The sequence below is a fragment of the Lepidochelys kempii genome, chromosome 13, assembly GCF_965140265.1.
Source record: "Lepidochelys kempii isolate rLepKem1 chromosome 13, rLepKem1.hap2, whole genome shotgun sequence".
Classification (NCBI taxonomy): domain Eukaryota; kingdom Metazoa; phylum Chordata; order Testudines; family Cheloniidae; genus Lepidochelys; species Lepidochelys kempii.
Window position 1 is genome coordinate 947,846 of NC_133268.1, and position 16,097 is coordinate 963,942.

General features: G+C 55.2%; 1 protein-coding gene across 2 annotated transcripts in view; it reads right to left on the bottom strand.

The window, feature by feature from the left end:
• Positions 1 to 16,097, bottom strand: part of LOC140897322 (WAP four-disulfide core domain protein 2-like) — a 33,424-nt gene that overhangs the window by 5,713 nt on the left and 11,614 nt on the right. Inside the window, exons 1-2 of one of the 2 annotated variants that reach the window (XM_073309801.1) lie at positions 8,380 to 8,637; positions 7,971 to 8,105 (exon numbers count right to left, since the gene is read on the bottom strand). In XM_073309801.1, coding sequence (XP_073165902.1) covers positions 7,971 to 8,105; positions 8,380 to 8,467 — 223 coding nt within the window. In that variant the 5' untranslated portion in view covers positions 8,468 to 8,637. Of the gene's footprint in view, positions 1 to 7,970; positions 8,106 to 8,379; positions 8,638 to 16,097 lie in introns of those variants that run through there. The other variant, XM_073309800.1, reaches the window with a different exon arrangement.

Sequence of the window (16,097 nt, forward strand, 5' to 3'; positions counted from 1 at the left end):
ATCATCCCAGCCAGGGCTTTGTCAAGCTTGACCTTAACAAAAAATATCTAAGGAAGGAGATTCCACCACCTCCCTAGGTAACACATTCCAGTGTTTCACCACTCTCCTAGTGAAATAGTGTTTCCTAATATCCAACCTAAACCTCCCCCACTGCAACTTGAGATCATTGCTCCTTGTTCTGTCATCTGCCACCACTGAGAACAGTCTAGCTCTATCCTCTTTGGAACCCCCCTTCAGGTAACTGAAGGCTGCTGTCAAATCCCCCCTCATTCTTCTCTTCCGCAGACTAAATAACCCCAGTTCCCTCAGCCTCTCCTCATAAGTCATGTGCCCCAGCGCCCTAATCATTTTCGTTGCCCTCCGCTGGACTCTCTCCAATTTGTCCACATCCCTTCTGCAGTGGGGGGACCAAAACTGGATGCAGTACTCCAGGTGTGGCCTCACCAGTGCCGAATAGAGGGGAATAATCACTTCCCTCGATCTGCTGGCAATGCTCCTAGTAATACAGCCCAATATGTTGTTGGCCTTCTTGGCAACAAGGGCACACTGCTGACTCATATCCAGCTTCTCGTCCACTGTAATCCCCAGGTCCTTTTCTGCAGACCAGTCCCACTTCTGTTGGTTAGAAGGTGTGACGAAGTAGAACTGTTCTTAATGTTTCCTCTGAATATTGTGGAGGTGCCTCAGTTTCCCCTATGCAGTTCTTAAGTATCTAGGGGGTGGGGTAAGGGTGTATGATCGTTGCAGAGCCCTAGAGGGCAGGTGTGTGCAGGGGTCTGGACACAGAGAATGGCCGACATCCTGTTTCCTGGCAACTGATGGCCTGGGCCCTTCCCCCCTTCAAGGTGAGAGATAAAGGGTTGGAGAACAAAGGAATCAGGTGCCCTCCTGGCCCGGAAAGGGACAAAGCCCAGAGGAGGAGGGGCTGGAGGGGGAGTCAGTTTTGGGGCTGGCTGGGACATGGAGTGAAGTGCAGACGTGGTTGTCTGGCTCACTGCCCCCCAGAATGGACCCAGCTGAGGGGTCCTGTTCTCTGCACCTACAAGCTCTGTGTTAGACCATGTTCCTGTCGTCTAATAAACCTCTGTTTTACTGGCTGGCTGAGAGTCCCGTCTGACTGTGGAGTTGGGGGGCAGGACCCTCTGGCTTCCCCAGGACCCCGCCTGGACGAACTCGCTGTGGGAAGCGCACGGAGGGGCAGAGGATGCTGAATGCTCCGAGGTCAGACCCAGGAAGGTGGAAGCTGTGTGAGCTGTGTGTCCTGCAGACAGGCTGCTCCCAGAAAGGAGACTCCCCCAGAGTCCTGCCTGGCTTCGTGGGGAGCCGTTCCAGAGCATCGCCCGGGGACGCCGTGACAGGGTCCGGTATGGGAACCTGTTAAAGCCTGTCAGCTCTGGGTTCCAGGCGGTCAGGCCTGGTGGTTGGAGCCAGGTGTGGAGTTGGAATGGGGCTGAGGGCAGTACTGAAACTGGGGTCCAGGGGCAGGCTATGGGTCAGAGTCGGTCAGTCTGCAGATAAGCCAAATCAGGACTGACGCTGGCGTCCGGATGCAGGCCGAAGGTCAAAGGCTGCTTGGAGTGAGTGCGAGGGCTTGGGGGTCAGGCGGTGGGTGGAGCGGGTCTGGTCAGAGCTGGGCCAGGACAAGGCTGGAGGGGCTGGAAGAGGCAGTCAAGGCTGGGCAGGACCCGGCACCGCGGGAGCCTGCGAGGCGGCTGGGGGTCTGGCCGGGCAGGGCTGTTGCACAGACGGAGAGTTCTCCGGCGGGGTGAGTGGGACACCTGTGTCTGGCGGTCACATGCCCCAGCCGGGCCCCAGGGTGCATCATGGCACCTGTTGAGGCTCTTGCACCCGCCCACCTCTAACGGCCCCTCCCCCAGCCTAAGGGGCGGAGCTACTGGACCCGGGTCTCAACTGCATTCGGGGCACAACCAATGGAAAAACAGGGACAGGAGTGAGGGTCACAGGGTCAAAATCAGGGAACCAGAGGGGGAGACCGAGCAGAGACCCCCGGACAGCACCCACTGCTCCTCGAAGGCATCTGGGAAGCCAGTGGACGTGGCCCAGAGGGACTCTGCCCGGAGCCGTGACCTGAGGAAAAGGACGTTCAGATGCAGAGTCTGTGGCTGGCGGGGGCTATATGTGCTGGGTCTCCCCCCCCGGCCCAGGAAAGGGACTCCTGTCCCCGCCTGCTGAGAGCCCACTCCATGTCCCTGCTGGCCCCTCGGCAGGACTCCCCGCCTCTCTGGGGATTATCCCCAGGCAGAAGGTTGATCTAGCACTGCAAGTAGCTTGAGTGTTCCCTTTCTTACAGACTCATAGACTTTAATGTCAGAAGGGACAATCCTGATCCCTCTCTGCTCATGGCAATTCCTCGCCTTCAGGCATTGCTCTCCTGGCCTTGCCACCTCTCTTCTCTCACCCGCTCCAGCAGCTGCCTCAGTAGCTGTTCTTGGGCCGTAGTTTATTTTCGGCCCACCAGCATTGTGTGTCCCCAGCCTGGAGATGGGACCGAGTCTCACAGAGGTGCAGCGAGCAATGCACATGGGCTGGGGGAGAAGGGACTCCTGGTTTTCCGGAGCCCAAACACGTCCCCCCCGGCCTCCCTTTGGCTGGGAGGAGGCTGCACGGTTTGCTGGGGTACTCTGAAGGGGCTGGGGGTTGGAGGAGCAGATATAAGCAGCTCTTGAGTCTCTTTCGCCTGCTATGGTGACTGACAGGCAGAGCACAAGGGCTTCCTGCCTCCCCGCGGGGTGTGGGGCGTGGGGCTGCCTGCCTGCCACAGCTTCCAGAGCAAGTGGGGCAAAGTGCAGCTGCCCTGTGCCCACTGGATCTGAACAGTCAGCCTGGCACATTGCATGTTGGGATCTGTAGGGCCTGACTGGGGGTCTCAGACTAGTTTAACAGCACTGTAACTCCACGCACCTCACTGGGCCCCTCCTGTCCCCCTGCTGCACAGGCTTGTAGGTGACAGAAGAGCTAGCCAGAGCTCAGGCTGCAGTCTGCTTCCCAGCCAAACCGGGCTCAAAACTGAGCGAAGTCTGGGCAACTTCTGCTCAGAATAACTGCAAATCCCCGGGGGCCAGGAGGGGGATCGGGAGCATGGGGCCATGCATCTCTGCACAGGAGAATACAAACTGCCTTCAGACATGCCTGTCTGCCTGAGTCTGAGCCCCACCCAGGGCCCCACCTAATAAGAACATCAGAACGGCCACAGTGGGTCAGACCAATGTCCATCTAGCCCATTATCCTGGCTTCTGACAATGGCCAGTGCCAGATACTTCAGAGGCAGTGAACAGAACAGGGCAATTATCGAGTGATCCACCCCCTGTCATCTACTCCCAGGTTCTGGGAGTCAGGGGTTTAGGGACATAGAATCATAGAATAGAATCATAGAATATCAGGGTTGGAAGGGACCTCAGGAGGTCATCTAGTCCAACCCCCTGCTCAAAGCAGGACCAATCCCCAATTAAATCATCCCAGCCAGGGCTTTGTCAAGCCTGACCTTAAAAACTTCTAAGGAAGGAGATTCCACCACCTCCCTGGGTAACGCATTCCAGTGTTTCACCACCCTCCTAGTGAAAAAGTTTTTCCTAATATCCAACCTAAACCTCCCCCACTGCAACTTGAGACCATTACTCCTTGTCCTGTCCTCTTCTACCACTGAGAATAGTCTAGAACCATCCTCTCTGGAACCACCCCTCAGGTAGTTGAAAGCACCTATCAAATCCCCCCTCATTCTTCTCTTCTGCAGACTAAACAATCCCAGTTCCCTCAGCCTCTCCTCATAAGTCATGTGTTCCAGTCCCCTAATCATTTTTGTTGCCCTTCGCTGGACTCTCTCCAATTTATCCACATCCTTCTTGTAGTGTGGGGCCCAAAACTGGACACAGTACTCCAGATGAGGCCTCACCAATGTCGAATAGAGGGGGACGATCACGTCCCTCGATCTGCTCGCTATGCCCCTCCTTACACATCCCAAAATGCCATTGGCCTTCTTGGCAACAAGGGCACACTGCTGACTCATATCCAGCTTCTCGTCCACTGTCACCCCTGGGTCCTTTTCCACAGAACTGCTGCCTAGCCATTCGGTCCCTAGTCTGTAGCGGTGCATTGGGTTCTTCCGTCCTAAGTGCAGGACCCTGCACTTATCCTTATTGAACCTCATCAGATTTCTTTTGGCCCAATCCTCCAATTTGTCTAGGTCCCTCTGTATCCTATCCCTGCCCTCCAGCATATCTACCACTCCTCCCAGTTTAGTATCATCCGCAAATTTGCTGAGAGTGCAATCCACACCATCCTCCAGATCATTTATGAAGATATTGAACAAAACCGGCCCCAGGACCGACCCCTGGGGCACTCCACTTGACACCGGCTGCCAACTAGACATGGAGCCATTGATCACTACCCGTTGAGCCCGACAATCTAGCCAACATCCAGAGCATGGGGTTGCGTCCTTGACCATTGTGACGTTATGAGTGTAATATATCTCACTGAAAGGTGACAGGGCCAGAAAGAGTTAATTAACTCACAGACTGACCTGACCTATGGCCAAACTTTAAAGACTGGTTAGGAAGAGATGGAAATGGAGAGAGCTTTGAAATGCAAGTCTGCATTGTTAGAGGTAGAAGGGGAGATGTTTGCTCAGGTCTTGTGATGTCAGCAAACAAGTCTTGTCGATGGCTATAGCTTTGATTCAAAGATCAGTAAAGGACTATTAATATTTAGGAAGACACTGGAGTGAAATAGTACTGTTGTCTATATGTCACTGGGAAGGTTGTGATAGCCGGTATCTGAACTGTTGAATGGATAAATTACCCTGTGCTAATTGCCAGGATGTTTGGAAGAAGGAAAGTTAAGCCGATTGTTTTCTCAGGCCAAAAGGCTGCAGGAAATGTATAAAAACCTTGGGACATGATCCCTCTTCATCTCAGATCTGCTTTGGGTTTCAAGAAGGGGAAACCCTGAGCCCTAAGGATTGAGATCCCCAGTCACTGACTGGAGTCACCCTGAACAGGGACATTGGACTATAACCTATGGGCTATTTCTAAAAGGAATTTTGTCCACGACAAGCTCAGCTCTGCTCTGTATCTGAACCTCAAGAATTGAACTCAAGTCTGTCTGTATATTGATCTTTTAACCAGCACGCTCTCTCTTTTCTTTTTTAATAAATTTTAGTTTAGTTAATAAGAATTGACTATAAGCGTGTATTTGGGGTAAGATCTGAGTTATTATTTGACCTGCGTCTGGGGCTTGGTCCTTTGGGGTCAGGAGAACCTTTTCTTTTCTATGATGAAATAAGATTTTCAGAATTTATCATCCTATGTTTGACAGGTGTGTCTGGATGGAGCCAGAGGCTGGGCACTTTAAGAGAACTGCGTTGTTTGGACGTCTGAGTACCCAGGGAGGGGCTATAGAAGCTGTTTTGTGCTGGTTTGGTAAATCTAAGAACTGGAATATCCACCAGCGTTTGGGGTTTGTCTGCCCCATTCTGTTTGCAGTTCACCCTGATTGAGTGACCTCAGCAGGCTCCCACGGGCAGCCCCGTCACAACCATCTTGACTAATATTGATGGACCTAACGTCCAGGAACGTATCTAATTCTTTGTTGAACCCAGTTATGCTGTTGGCCTCCATAACATCCCCTGGCAACGAGTTCCTCTGACTGTGCGTTGGGTGAAGACATACTTCCTTTTGTTTGTTTTAAACCTGCTGCCTATTCATTTCATTGGGTGATCTTGGTTCTTGTGTTATATGTAAAGGTAAATAACACTTCACTTCCTCCACTCCAGCCATGATTTTATAGATCTCTGTCACATCCCCCCACAGTCGTCTCTTCTCCAAGCTGGACAGTGCCAGTCTTTTTAATCTCTCATAAATCGAAGCTGTTCCAGTCAAGCGGAAGCTGAATTGAAGCTGTTCTATACCCCCAATCATTTTTTTGCTGTTTTCTGAACCTTTTCCAGTTTTAATATCTCTTTGGTAAGATGGAGGCAACCAGAACTGCACGCAGTATTCAAGGTGTGGGCGTACCACGGACTTATATAGTGGCATCATGATATTTACTTTCTTATTATCTATCCCTTTCCTAATGGTTCCTAACACTGTTCGCTTTTTTGACTGCCGCTGCACATCGGGTGGTAACAGCTAATTTAGACCCCATCGTTTTTATGTAGAGTTGGGATGATGTTTTCCAATGCGCCTTACTTTGGATTTATCAACATTAAATTTCATCTGCCACTTTTTGTAAGATCCCTTGGTAACTCTTCGCAGTCTGCTTTCGACTTCACGCTCCTCAGTAATTTTGTATCATCTACAAATTTTGCCACCTCACTGTTTACCCCTTTTTCCAGATCATTTATGAACATGATGAACAGCACCGGTCCAAGTACAGATCCCCGGGGGACCCCACTATTTATCTCTCTCCACTGTGAAAACTGACCATTGATTCCTACCCTTTGTTTAAGTGAGCTGTAGCTCACGAAAGCTCATGCTCAAATAAATTGGTTAGTCTCTAAGGTGCCACAAGTCCTCCTTTTCTTTTTGCGAATACAGACTAACACGGCTGCTACTCTGAAACCTATCTTTAACGAGTTACTTATCCCATGACAGCTTACTTTGCTTAAGAGCCTTTGGTGAGGGACATTTGTCAAAGGCTTTCTGAAAGTCCAAATACATTATATCCACTGGATCATCCTTTTCCACTTGTTTGTTGACCCCCTCAAATAATTGTAACAGATTGGTGAGGCATGGTTTCCTCTTACAAAATCCGTGTTGACTCTTCCTCACGAAATCTTGTTCATTTGTGTGTCTGATAATTCTGTTCTTTACTATAGTTTCAACCAATTTGCCTGGTACTGAAGTTAGGCTTACAGGCCTGTAATTGCCAGGTGTTACATTTGCTACCTGGTGCAGCTCCAACCCGGAGCCCCAGCTCAGGAACTGGGCAGCGCCCAGCGCAGCCCCCACCCAGGCCCTCAGCTCAGGAACTGTGCAGCGCCCGGCGCAGCCCCCACCCAGGCCCTCAGCTCAGGAACTGTGCAGCGCCCAGCGCAGCCCCCACCCGGGGCCCCAGCTCAGGAACTGGGCAGCGCCCGGCGCAGCCCCCACCCGGGGCCCCAGCTCAGGAACTGTGCAGCGCCCGGCGCAGCCCCCACCCGGGCCCTCAGCTCAGGAACTGTGCAGCGCCCGGCGCAGCCCCCACCCGGGGCCCCAGCTCAGGAACTGTGCAGCGCCCGGCGCAGCCCCCACCCGGGGCCCCAGCTCAGGAACTGTGCAGCGCCCGGCGCAGCCCCCACCCGGGGCCCCAGCTCAGGAACTGGGCAGCGCCCGGCGCAGCCCCCACCCGGGGCCCCAGCTCAGGAACTGGGCAGCGCCCGGCGCAGCCCCCACCTGGGGCCCCAGCTCAGGAACTGGGCAGCGCCCGGCGCAGCCCCCACCCGGGGCCCCAGCTCAGGAACTGTGCAGCGCCCGGCGCAGCCCCCACCCGGGCCCTCAGCTCAGGAACTGTGCAGCGCCCGGCGCAGCCCCCACCCGGGGCCCCAGCTCAGGAACTGTGCAGCACCCGGCGCAGCCCCCACCCGGGGCCCCAGCTCAGGAACTGGGCAGCGCCCGGCGCAGCCCCCACCCGGGGCCCCAGCTCAGGAACTACAGTGCCCGGCCTGGTGGGGGCCCTCCCCCCACCTGGGGCCTGCAGGCACCGCCACTTAGCACAGGTGCTGACCAGAAGCCCAGCACGGTGGAGCTGAGCTGCACACAGCAATCCCTGCGTGTTGGAGAGACGTCCCCCAGCTCCCTTCACACCCCCCGGCCTGTGTCAACTGCTACTTCCGCACGACCCGGCCACTCAACACACCTGGCAGTGTCAGGTGGAGCCCAGGTCAAAGTGCTCCCAGCCAGTTGCCCCCTGGGCAGGGCAGTGGCGGGGACACAGTGGGCCGGGCGACCCGCAGGAGCGCTAAGGGGGCGCGTTACCGTTGGGGATCTGACAGGACCAGCCGCAGCCTGTCTGGCAGCACTTGAGGTTCTCCTCACAGTCGCTGTCGGTCTGGCATTCCTCCGTGCAGTTAGCCGCCTCCACCACTGTGTCTGGGCACACGCCCTCTTTCTCTGAAACAGGAAAGGCCAGGGTCACGCTGGTCCCAGGGAGAGGGCCAGGCTGTGGGCCCAGAGTCCCCGAGGACCAGGGCCCACGGACATTGTTCATGGTGAGAGCTCTGGAGCACCCGCAAGCTAGAGCGTGTGGGGCCAGGTCCTGGCTCCATCCTGGCTCTTGATGCACCAGACCCCCTCCCCCCCCGGGGGCCCTCCAGCCAAAGCGCTGCGTACATAGGACCGGTGCCCTCGGCGGGGACATGGGCTGGGGCGTGGCGTTCCTACTCACTTGTAACGTTGTGGCCAGATGCAGACGACAGCTCGGCCCAGAGAGCCAAGAGCCCCACGAGGAGGACCATGCTGCTGGACTTCACCATGGTGCTGTGGGGAGCCAGCTCCGACTGTCCAGACCGACCCAGGCTGGGCTTTAAGCTTTCCCACAGGTGGGGCTGCAGCCAGGGAGGGAGGGGACTGGTTCCCAGGTGATTTATAGGGAAGGGGAGAGTCGCGCTCCCTCTTCATTCCATTGCACAATCCGCGGGTATCAGGTATCTGCTCTGGCCCGCCTGCGAACCAGGAAGTGAGAGCTCGGAAGGGACCCAGCATCTTCTGTACACAGTGGGCAGGCTGACAGCAAGTTGCTGCAGCTCCTGGGCAGCCCCCTGTGGCCACCGCCGGCCCCAGACAGGTGGAGGCCAGGGCGATTCAAGAACTTGCTTCTCATGCAGGTTTCCTGGGAGCAGCTGGGGTTTGCAGCTCCCCCAGGGGTGTTTCTGTGGGTGACACATCTCAGGGGCTGCTGCATCCTGGTGAGCGGGAGAATCACAGGCTGAACATGCTCCGTGCGTCGCCGAGCGTGGCTCCGAATAGCTGTGCCCTCGTGGCCCATCGGGACAGATGGCTCAGTGTCTGAGAGCTGGGGCAGTGGGAGCAGCCTGGGTCCCCCCAAACTGCAGCAGGTTGGACACAGAAACCCAAGGACTGTGGTTTCATCGAGTCACAGAACTTAAGACAAAAAGAGACCCTTAGATCATCCAGTCTGGCCTCCTGTAGCTCACAGGCCACAGAATTTCTCCTGGCCCTCCGGTACTGAGCCCAATCACCTGTGTTTGACTAAAGCACCTCCCAGAAAGGCTCCAGCCTGCATTGGAAGCATCAAGAGAAGGAGACTTCACATTTCCCGGGGGAGTTTGGTCCAGTGGCTGATCCTGCACTGTTAACAGTTTGTGCCTTCCGCCTGACTGGAACGAGTCCGGGTCTAGCTTCCAGCCACTGGCTCCTGTCCTGCCTTTCCCCTGCAATACCTGGGAGTTTCTCTCCATGAAGGGAGGTAACTGAGGACACTGTTGAATGGCGTGGGGCCTAGACCTGATCCCTTAGCAACCCCCTTAGAAACGCCCCCCTGCACTGACGCTTCCCTGGTTGGGTTGTGGCAGGGGTGCACTGACCCCCGACGGCTTGCGGAAATCACTCCCCCACAGCTCCACTGTGCAGCCTCCGGGGTGGAAAGCAGCTGCCACTGTGCTAGCAACACTCCCGCCTCCTGTTTGGGAGGGGACAGGAGGAATCCGCTCTGCGGCTGAGACTGCAAAACCTGTACGAGCTAAAGGTGTGACGGGGCGCAAGAGAGCTGACATGATCGCAGGCCCTCGGAGAGCACGGTGATGGACTCACCCGCCAAGAGCTCAGCGCAGCTCCCGCTGTCCCAGCTCAGGGGAAGTGGGGCAGTTTGTCTGAACCAAAAGCCTGTGAGCACTGGGCTGGGAGTAGCAGCCGCTGCGCCCATCCCTGTGGCCACCCAGAAGCAGCGTCCTTTCACAGACCTGAATGAATTCAGCTTTTCAGTGCTCTCAAGAGGGAAGGGAGGGTGTTGTCACCCCATGTTATGGAGCGTGGCAGGTGAATGTCCATGTCTTCTTAACCCCATGTCTCAGGTGGGGAAACTGAGGCACAGCCAGAGACTGACTTGCTCCAGGCAACATTGGACACGGAAGCAGCATCTGCTGCAGGCAGACGTGTCCGTGTCACAGGGACATGGCACAGGCTTTGGGCACACGTCTAGGCTCTGGGCGAGCTCTCGAGGCTCTGAGGTCACACGGAGTTTGGCAGCACTGTCCCTGTGCATACTGCCAAGTAATTTAAAGTCCAGAGTCAACAATGAGGCAAGGTGTGGAGCAGCTGTAAATCAGTGGGCTGTTTGCTCTCGCACACACTGCTCGGGGAGTGAGGGAGCGTTTATGGAATAACAAAGCCAGGGTTGACACCCAGAAGCACCGCAGGAGAGGGTGAGGAGAGGGCGCTTTCACATAACCTGCACCGTACCAGGACTCCGTCAGAGCAGAGGGAAGGGGAGGACAAAGCAGGGATGAACCCCATAAATCCTTCCCCATGGCCCCATGGGGAGGGGCAGCAGCCAAGTGGTGATCCATGTGTGGGGAGCATGCCAGCGGAGGCATGCTCCCAGATTACCTAGGTGTGCAATTGAGTATCTGATCTACACACAGTCCCAGCGAGGTCATGCACAGGCCAGAGACCTACATGCCCAGCTGGGGTAGCTGATTGCGGCGCTGAGGCGCACAGATTGCATGTCTTTGTCTGATGTCTGGAGCAAGCGTCAACACCAGGCAACGGTGAGGTCCTTACACCAGGACTTGGGCCGTGGGGAAGAGCGACGCCTCAGCACCATTCAGCTGCATCATGCAGATCCCGACGGCTTTACGCCTGCAATAGGGTAACACTGTCCAGCCCTCGTACCCCACAGCAGCCAATGACAGTTACCTTGGACGACGTAATGCTTCTAGCTTTGGTTTCTATTGGCTGGGTGCTGTTGTCACTCAATAGCCTTGCTAGAGAGCTGCGTGGACGGTGCTCCGGTTTCTCTAGCTTGGAGCAGACTCTGGTTCTACTGGTGCAGCTGAAGCAAGGGCTCTCTCTGAACTAGCCAAGTGGTGCCCGTTCACGTCCCCCTCCAGGCACAACAGCACCTGGGGTTGGACTGGAGCACAGCAGCTCCTGGAGGGCTCTCCACATCCCCATGCTGGGGAGGATGGCGGGGGGCCCGTTTCCACCAGAGGGACTGGTGTAGGTACATGGACATCACCCTGTGGCATCTGGGGGAGCCTAAGGTGACCTGAGACAATCCCCAGGAGTGGCAGGCAGGCAGGTTGTCAGTTCTTGTGGCAGGGAGCAGCTTGTGTTCTGTTTGTACAGCGCCTAGCGCCGCGGGGCTGTGGCCCATGATAGGGGCTCCGAGGTGCTCTGACCATACAGATATCAGATAATACCAGGCAACATGCTAAATGGTGTTTCCTCTTCCACCGCAGCCAGGAAATCCATTGTTTGGCTGCCCGCCTGCCAAGGTCCCCGTGTGCTGCCCACACATGGGACACAGGAACTGACCAGTTACAAGTTGCCAGCATCAAACCCCTCCCCATGGCTGACTCAGGCCTGTTAGATGGGCTTGGGAGAGTTGGCTTCGGGAGGGCTGAAGACAGCCACAGAGAGCCCCGCTGAGCAAGGGGGCTGCATCCCTAGCCCTAATCAGACTTCCCCTTGCGAAGGAGAACCCGCTGTCCCATCTGCCTTGGCAGGAGAGAGTCCAAGCTGGCCCTGCGAGGCCCATGGCCTCGGTGCTAAGGGCTTGGGAGATCAACAGCAGAACCTCAAAGTGTCTCCAAGGGGATCGGAGCCAATTGCCCTCTGCCCAGCTCAGCCCGCGGGACACAGCTGTCTGCTCAAGAAGCACTTGGAACCGTACTGACGGCTGAGCTCTAAAGAGAGAGAAATTGGCCCCTCTGCTTCCCCTTGGCTGTTGGGAGCAGCCCGTGTTCTAGCTACTGGCCAGCATCCGCTAAACTGCCTCCCTCCCCTTGGCCGGCCCGGAGGGGTGAGTCCTGTCAGCTACCGACAGGTCGTCTTTACCGGTTTGCCTGGCGTGGTGGATTGCGTCCTGGCTCTTCTCCTCCCTTCGGCTCAGAAGGACTCTGGCCTGGAGGCTTTTCCTCGCTCTGGAGGCAGTCAGAGACCCAGCCTCGCTGCTATTTCTGTTACCATAGCGCCCGGGAGCCCCAGGGTGTCCGGTGCTGTTCAAACACAGAACAGGCCAGGCCCTGCCCCAAAGAGCTGACCGCCTCCGTATGAGACAGGAGACAACGGGTGGCGCAAGGGGAGAGCACAAGGAAACAAGGAGACAACAGTGATCTGCATGGTCAGCCATGGTACCCGATGGGGCACATGTGCTGGACATCAGCACCCACGCTTCACAGCAGAGCAGAGGCACCAAGGAGGGTAATGTCCCTGTGAGTAACGCCTGTTGCTGTTACAGAGAGGTTCGCCCTGGGCGAATCGGCCCCTCATCACCTCACCGCACTCGAGCACCCTCAGGCCTGCAATGCCTCGTCCAGATACGTGGGATCTTCCACCTTACGGAGCCCAGGAGAGTGGAGTAACCTGGACTCATAACTCCAGGCACAGCCAGCCTGAGAGCAGTGCTGCTGGGGCGTTGTCTGATGGTACTGATGTACCCACAGCAAATCCATCCTCCCCTTCCTGTTCTGGGCTTCCCCTCTGTTCCCCTTGTGTCACAGGGTCCCGGGCAATGCTCTGGAACGGCTCCCTACGAAGCCAGGCAGGACCCTGGTGAGGTCTCCTCTCTGGGAGCAGCCTGTCTTCAGGACACACAGCTCACACAGCTTCCACCTTCCTGGGTCTGACCTCGGAGCATTCAGCCTCCTCTGCCCCTCCGTGCGCTTCCCACAGCGAGTCCGCCCAGGTGGGGTCTTGGGGAAGCCAGAGGGTCCTGCACCCAACTCCGCAGTCAGAGGTGACTCTCAGCCAGCCAGTAAAACAGAGGTTTATTAGACGACAGGAACATGGTCTAACACAGAGCTTGTAGGTACAGAGAACAGGGCCCCTGTCACAGAGTGTGGGGGAGTCCAGGCCCTGCACCCCTCTTCCTGGGAATCATGGTGACTCTCAGCCAGCCAGTAAAACGGAAGGTTTGTTGGACAATAGGAACACGGTCTAAAACAGAGCTTGTGGGTTCAACCAGGACCCCTCAGTCAAGTCCTTCTGAGGGACAGGGAGCTTAGACCCCAGCCCTGGGGTTCCCTGTGTTCCTCCACCCAGCAACAAACTGAAACTAAACCCCCCCAGCAGGCTCCCTTCTGCAGCCTCTGTTCACATTCCCGGGCAGAGGTGTTACCTCCCCCACCCCCTCCCGGCTCAGGTTACAGGCTCTCATGTAGAAGCCCTCTACACCAACATTCCACACAAAGATGGACTACAAGCCGTCAAGAACACTATCCCCGATAATGTCACGGCTAACCTGGTGGCTGAACTTTGTGACTTTGTCCTTACCCATAACTATTTCACATTTGGGGACAATGTATACCTTCAGATCAGCGGCACTGCTATGGGTACCCGCATGGCCCCACAGTATGCCAACATTTTTATGGCTGATTTAGAACAACGCTTCCTCAGCTCTCGTCCCCTAAAGCCCCTACTCTACTTGCGCTATATTGATGACATCTTCATCATCTGGACCCATGGAAAAGAAGCCCTTGAGGAATTCCACCATGATTTCAACAATTTCCATCCCACCACCAACCTCAGCCTGGTCCAGTCCACACAAGAGATCCACTTCCTGGACACTACAGTGCTAATAAACAATGGCCACATAAACACCACCCTATACCGTAAACCTACTGACCGCTATTCCTACCTGCATGCCTCCAGCTTTCACCCTGACCACACCACACGATCCATCGTCTACAGCCAAGCTCTGCGATACAACCGCATTTGCTCCAACCCCTCAGACAGAGACAAACACCTACAAGATCTCTGTCAAGCTTTCTTACAACTACAATACCCACCTGCAGAAGTAAAGAAACAGATTGATAGAGCCAGAAGAGTTCCCAGAAGTTACCTACTACAGGACAGGCCTAACAAAGAAAATAACAGAACGCCACTAGCCGTCACCTTCAGCCCCCAACTAAAACCCCTCCAACGCATTATTAAGGATCTACAACCTATCCTAAAGGATGACCCAACACTCTCACAAGTCTTGGGAGACAGGCCTGTCCTTGCCTACAGACAGCCCCGCAACCTGAAGCAAATACTCACCAACAACCACATACCACACAACAGAACCACTAACCCAGGAACTTATCCTTGCAACAAAGCCCGTTGCCAATTGTGCCCACATATCTATTCAGGGGACACCATCACAGGGCCTAATAACATCAGCCACACTATCAGAGGCTCGTTCACCTGCACATCCACCAATGTGATCTATGCCATCATGTGCCAGCAATGCCCCTCTGCCATGTACATTGGTCAAACTGGACAGTCTCTACGTAAAAGAATAAATGGACACAAATCAGATGTCAAGAATTATAACATTCATAAACCAGTCGGAGAACACTTCAATCTCTCTGGTCACGCAATCACAGACATGAAGGTCGCTATCTTAAAACAAAAAAACTTCAAATCCAGACTCCAGCGAGAAACTGCTGAATTGGAATTCATTTGCAAATTGGATACTATTAATTTAGGCTTAAATAGAGACTGGGAGTGGCTAAGTCATTATGCAAGGTAGCCTGTTTCCTCTTGTTTTTTCCTACCCCCCCCCCCAGATGTTCTGGTTTAACTTGGATTTAAACCTGGAGAATGGTCAGTTTAGATGAGCTATTACCAGCAGGAGAGTGAGTTTGTGTGTGTATGGGGGTGGGGGGGATGTGAGAAAACCTTGATCTATGCAGGAAATAGCCCGACTTGATTATGTAAAGAGTTGTCACTTTGGATGGGCTAGCACCAGCAGGAGAGTGAATTTGTGTGGGGGGGTGGAGGGTGAGAAAACCTGGATTTGTGCTGGAAATGGCCCACCTGTTGATCACTTTAGATAAGCTATTACCAGCAGGACAGTGGGGTGGGAGGAGGTATTGTTTCATGATTTCTGTGTGTATATAAAGTCTGCTGCAGTTTCCACGGTAAACATCTGATGAAGTGAGCTGTAGCTCACGAAAGCTCATGCTCAAATAAATTGGTTAGTCTCTAAGGTGCCACAAGTCCTCCTTTTCTTTTTGCGAATACAGACTAACACGGCTGTTCCTCTGAAACAGGTCTCCCATTGAAACTCCCCTGCCACATTCCCAGATCAACACTCCCCCCTCCCTGCTGCGTCCCATCTCTCCCCCCTTCGAGACTGAACTGAGCAGGGTCACTCTGACCAGTGACCTGGGAAAGTTCGGGGCCCCCTCTCCGGGACAGCACATCCGCTATCAGGTTGGCACTTCCCTTCACGTGGACCACGTCCATGTCGTAATCCTGCAGGAGCAGACTCCACCTCAGGAATTTGGCGTTGGCTCCTTTCATCTGGTGCAGCCAGGTCAGGGGAGAGTGGTCGGTGTACACGGTGAAGTGTCGCCCGAAGAGATAGGGCTCTAGTTTCTTGAGGGCCCACACCATGGCCAGGCACTCCTTCTCGATGGCCGCGTAGTGTTGCTCCCGGGGTAGCAACTTCTTGCTCAGGTACATGATGGGGTGTCTCTCCCCCTTTTCATCCTCCTGCCCAGTCCTGTGTCTGAGGCGTCGGTGAACACCATAAAGGGCTTGTCAAAGTCTGGGTTTGCCAGAACTGGGCCACTGACCAGAGCCTCCTTCAGCACCCGGAAAGCCACCTGGCACTGCTCGGTCCAGACCACCTTGTCTGGCTTCCCCTTCTTGCATAGCTCATTGATGAGGCCGGCTATGGCACTAAAGTGGGGCACAAACCTTCAATAGTATCCTGCCAACCCAATAAAGTCGAAACCTGCTTTCTGATGTGGGGAGTGGGCCAGTCTCTGATCACCTCCACCTTAGCTGGTTCCGGCTTTAGGCGGCCGCTCCCCGCCCGATGGCCCAGGTAAGATACTTCAGCCATCCCCACCTTGCACTTCTCCGCTTTTACAGTCAGCCCAGCCCCTTGGAGTCAGTCTAGCACTTGCCTAACCTGGGACACATGGTCCT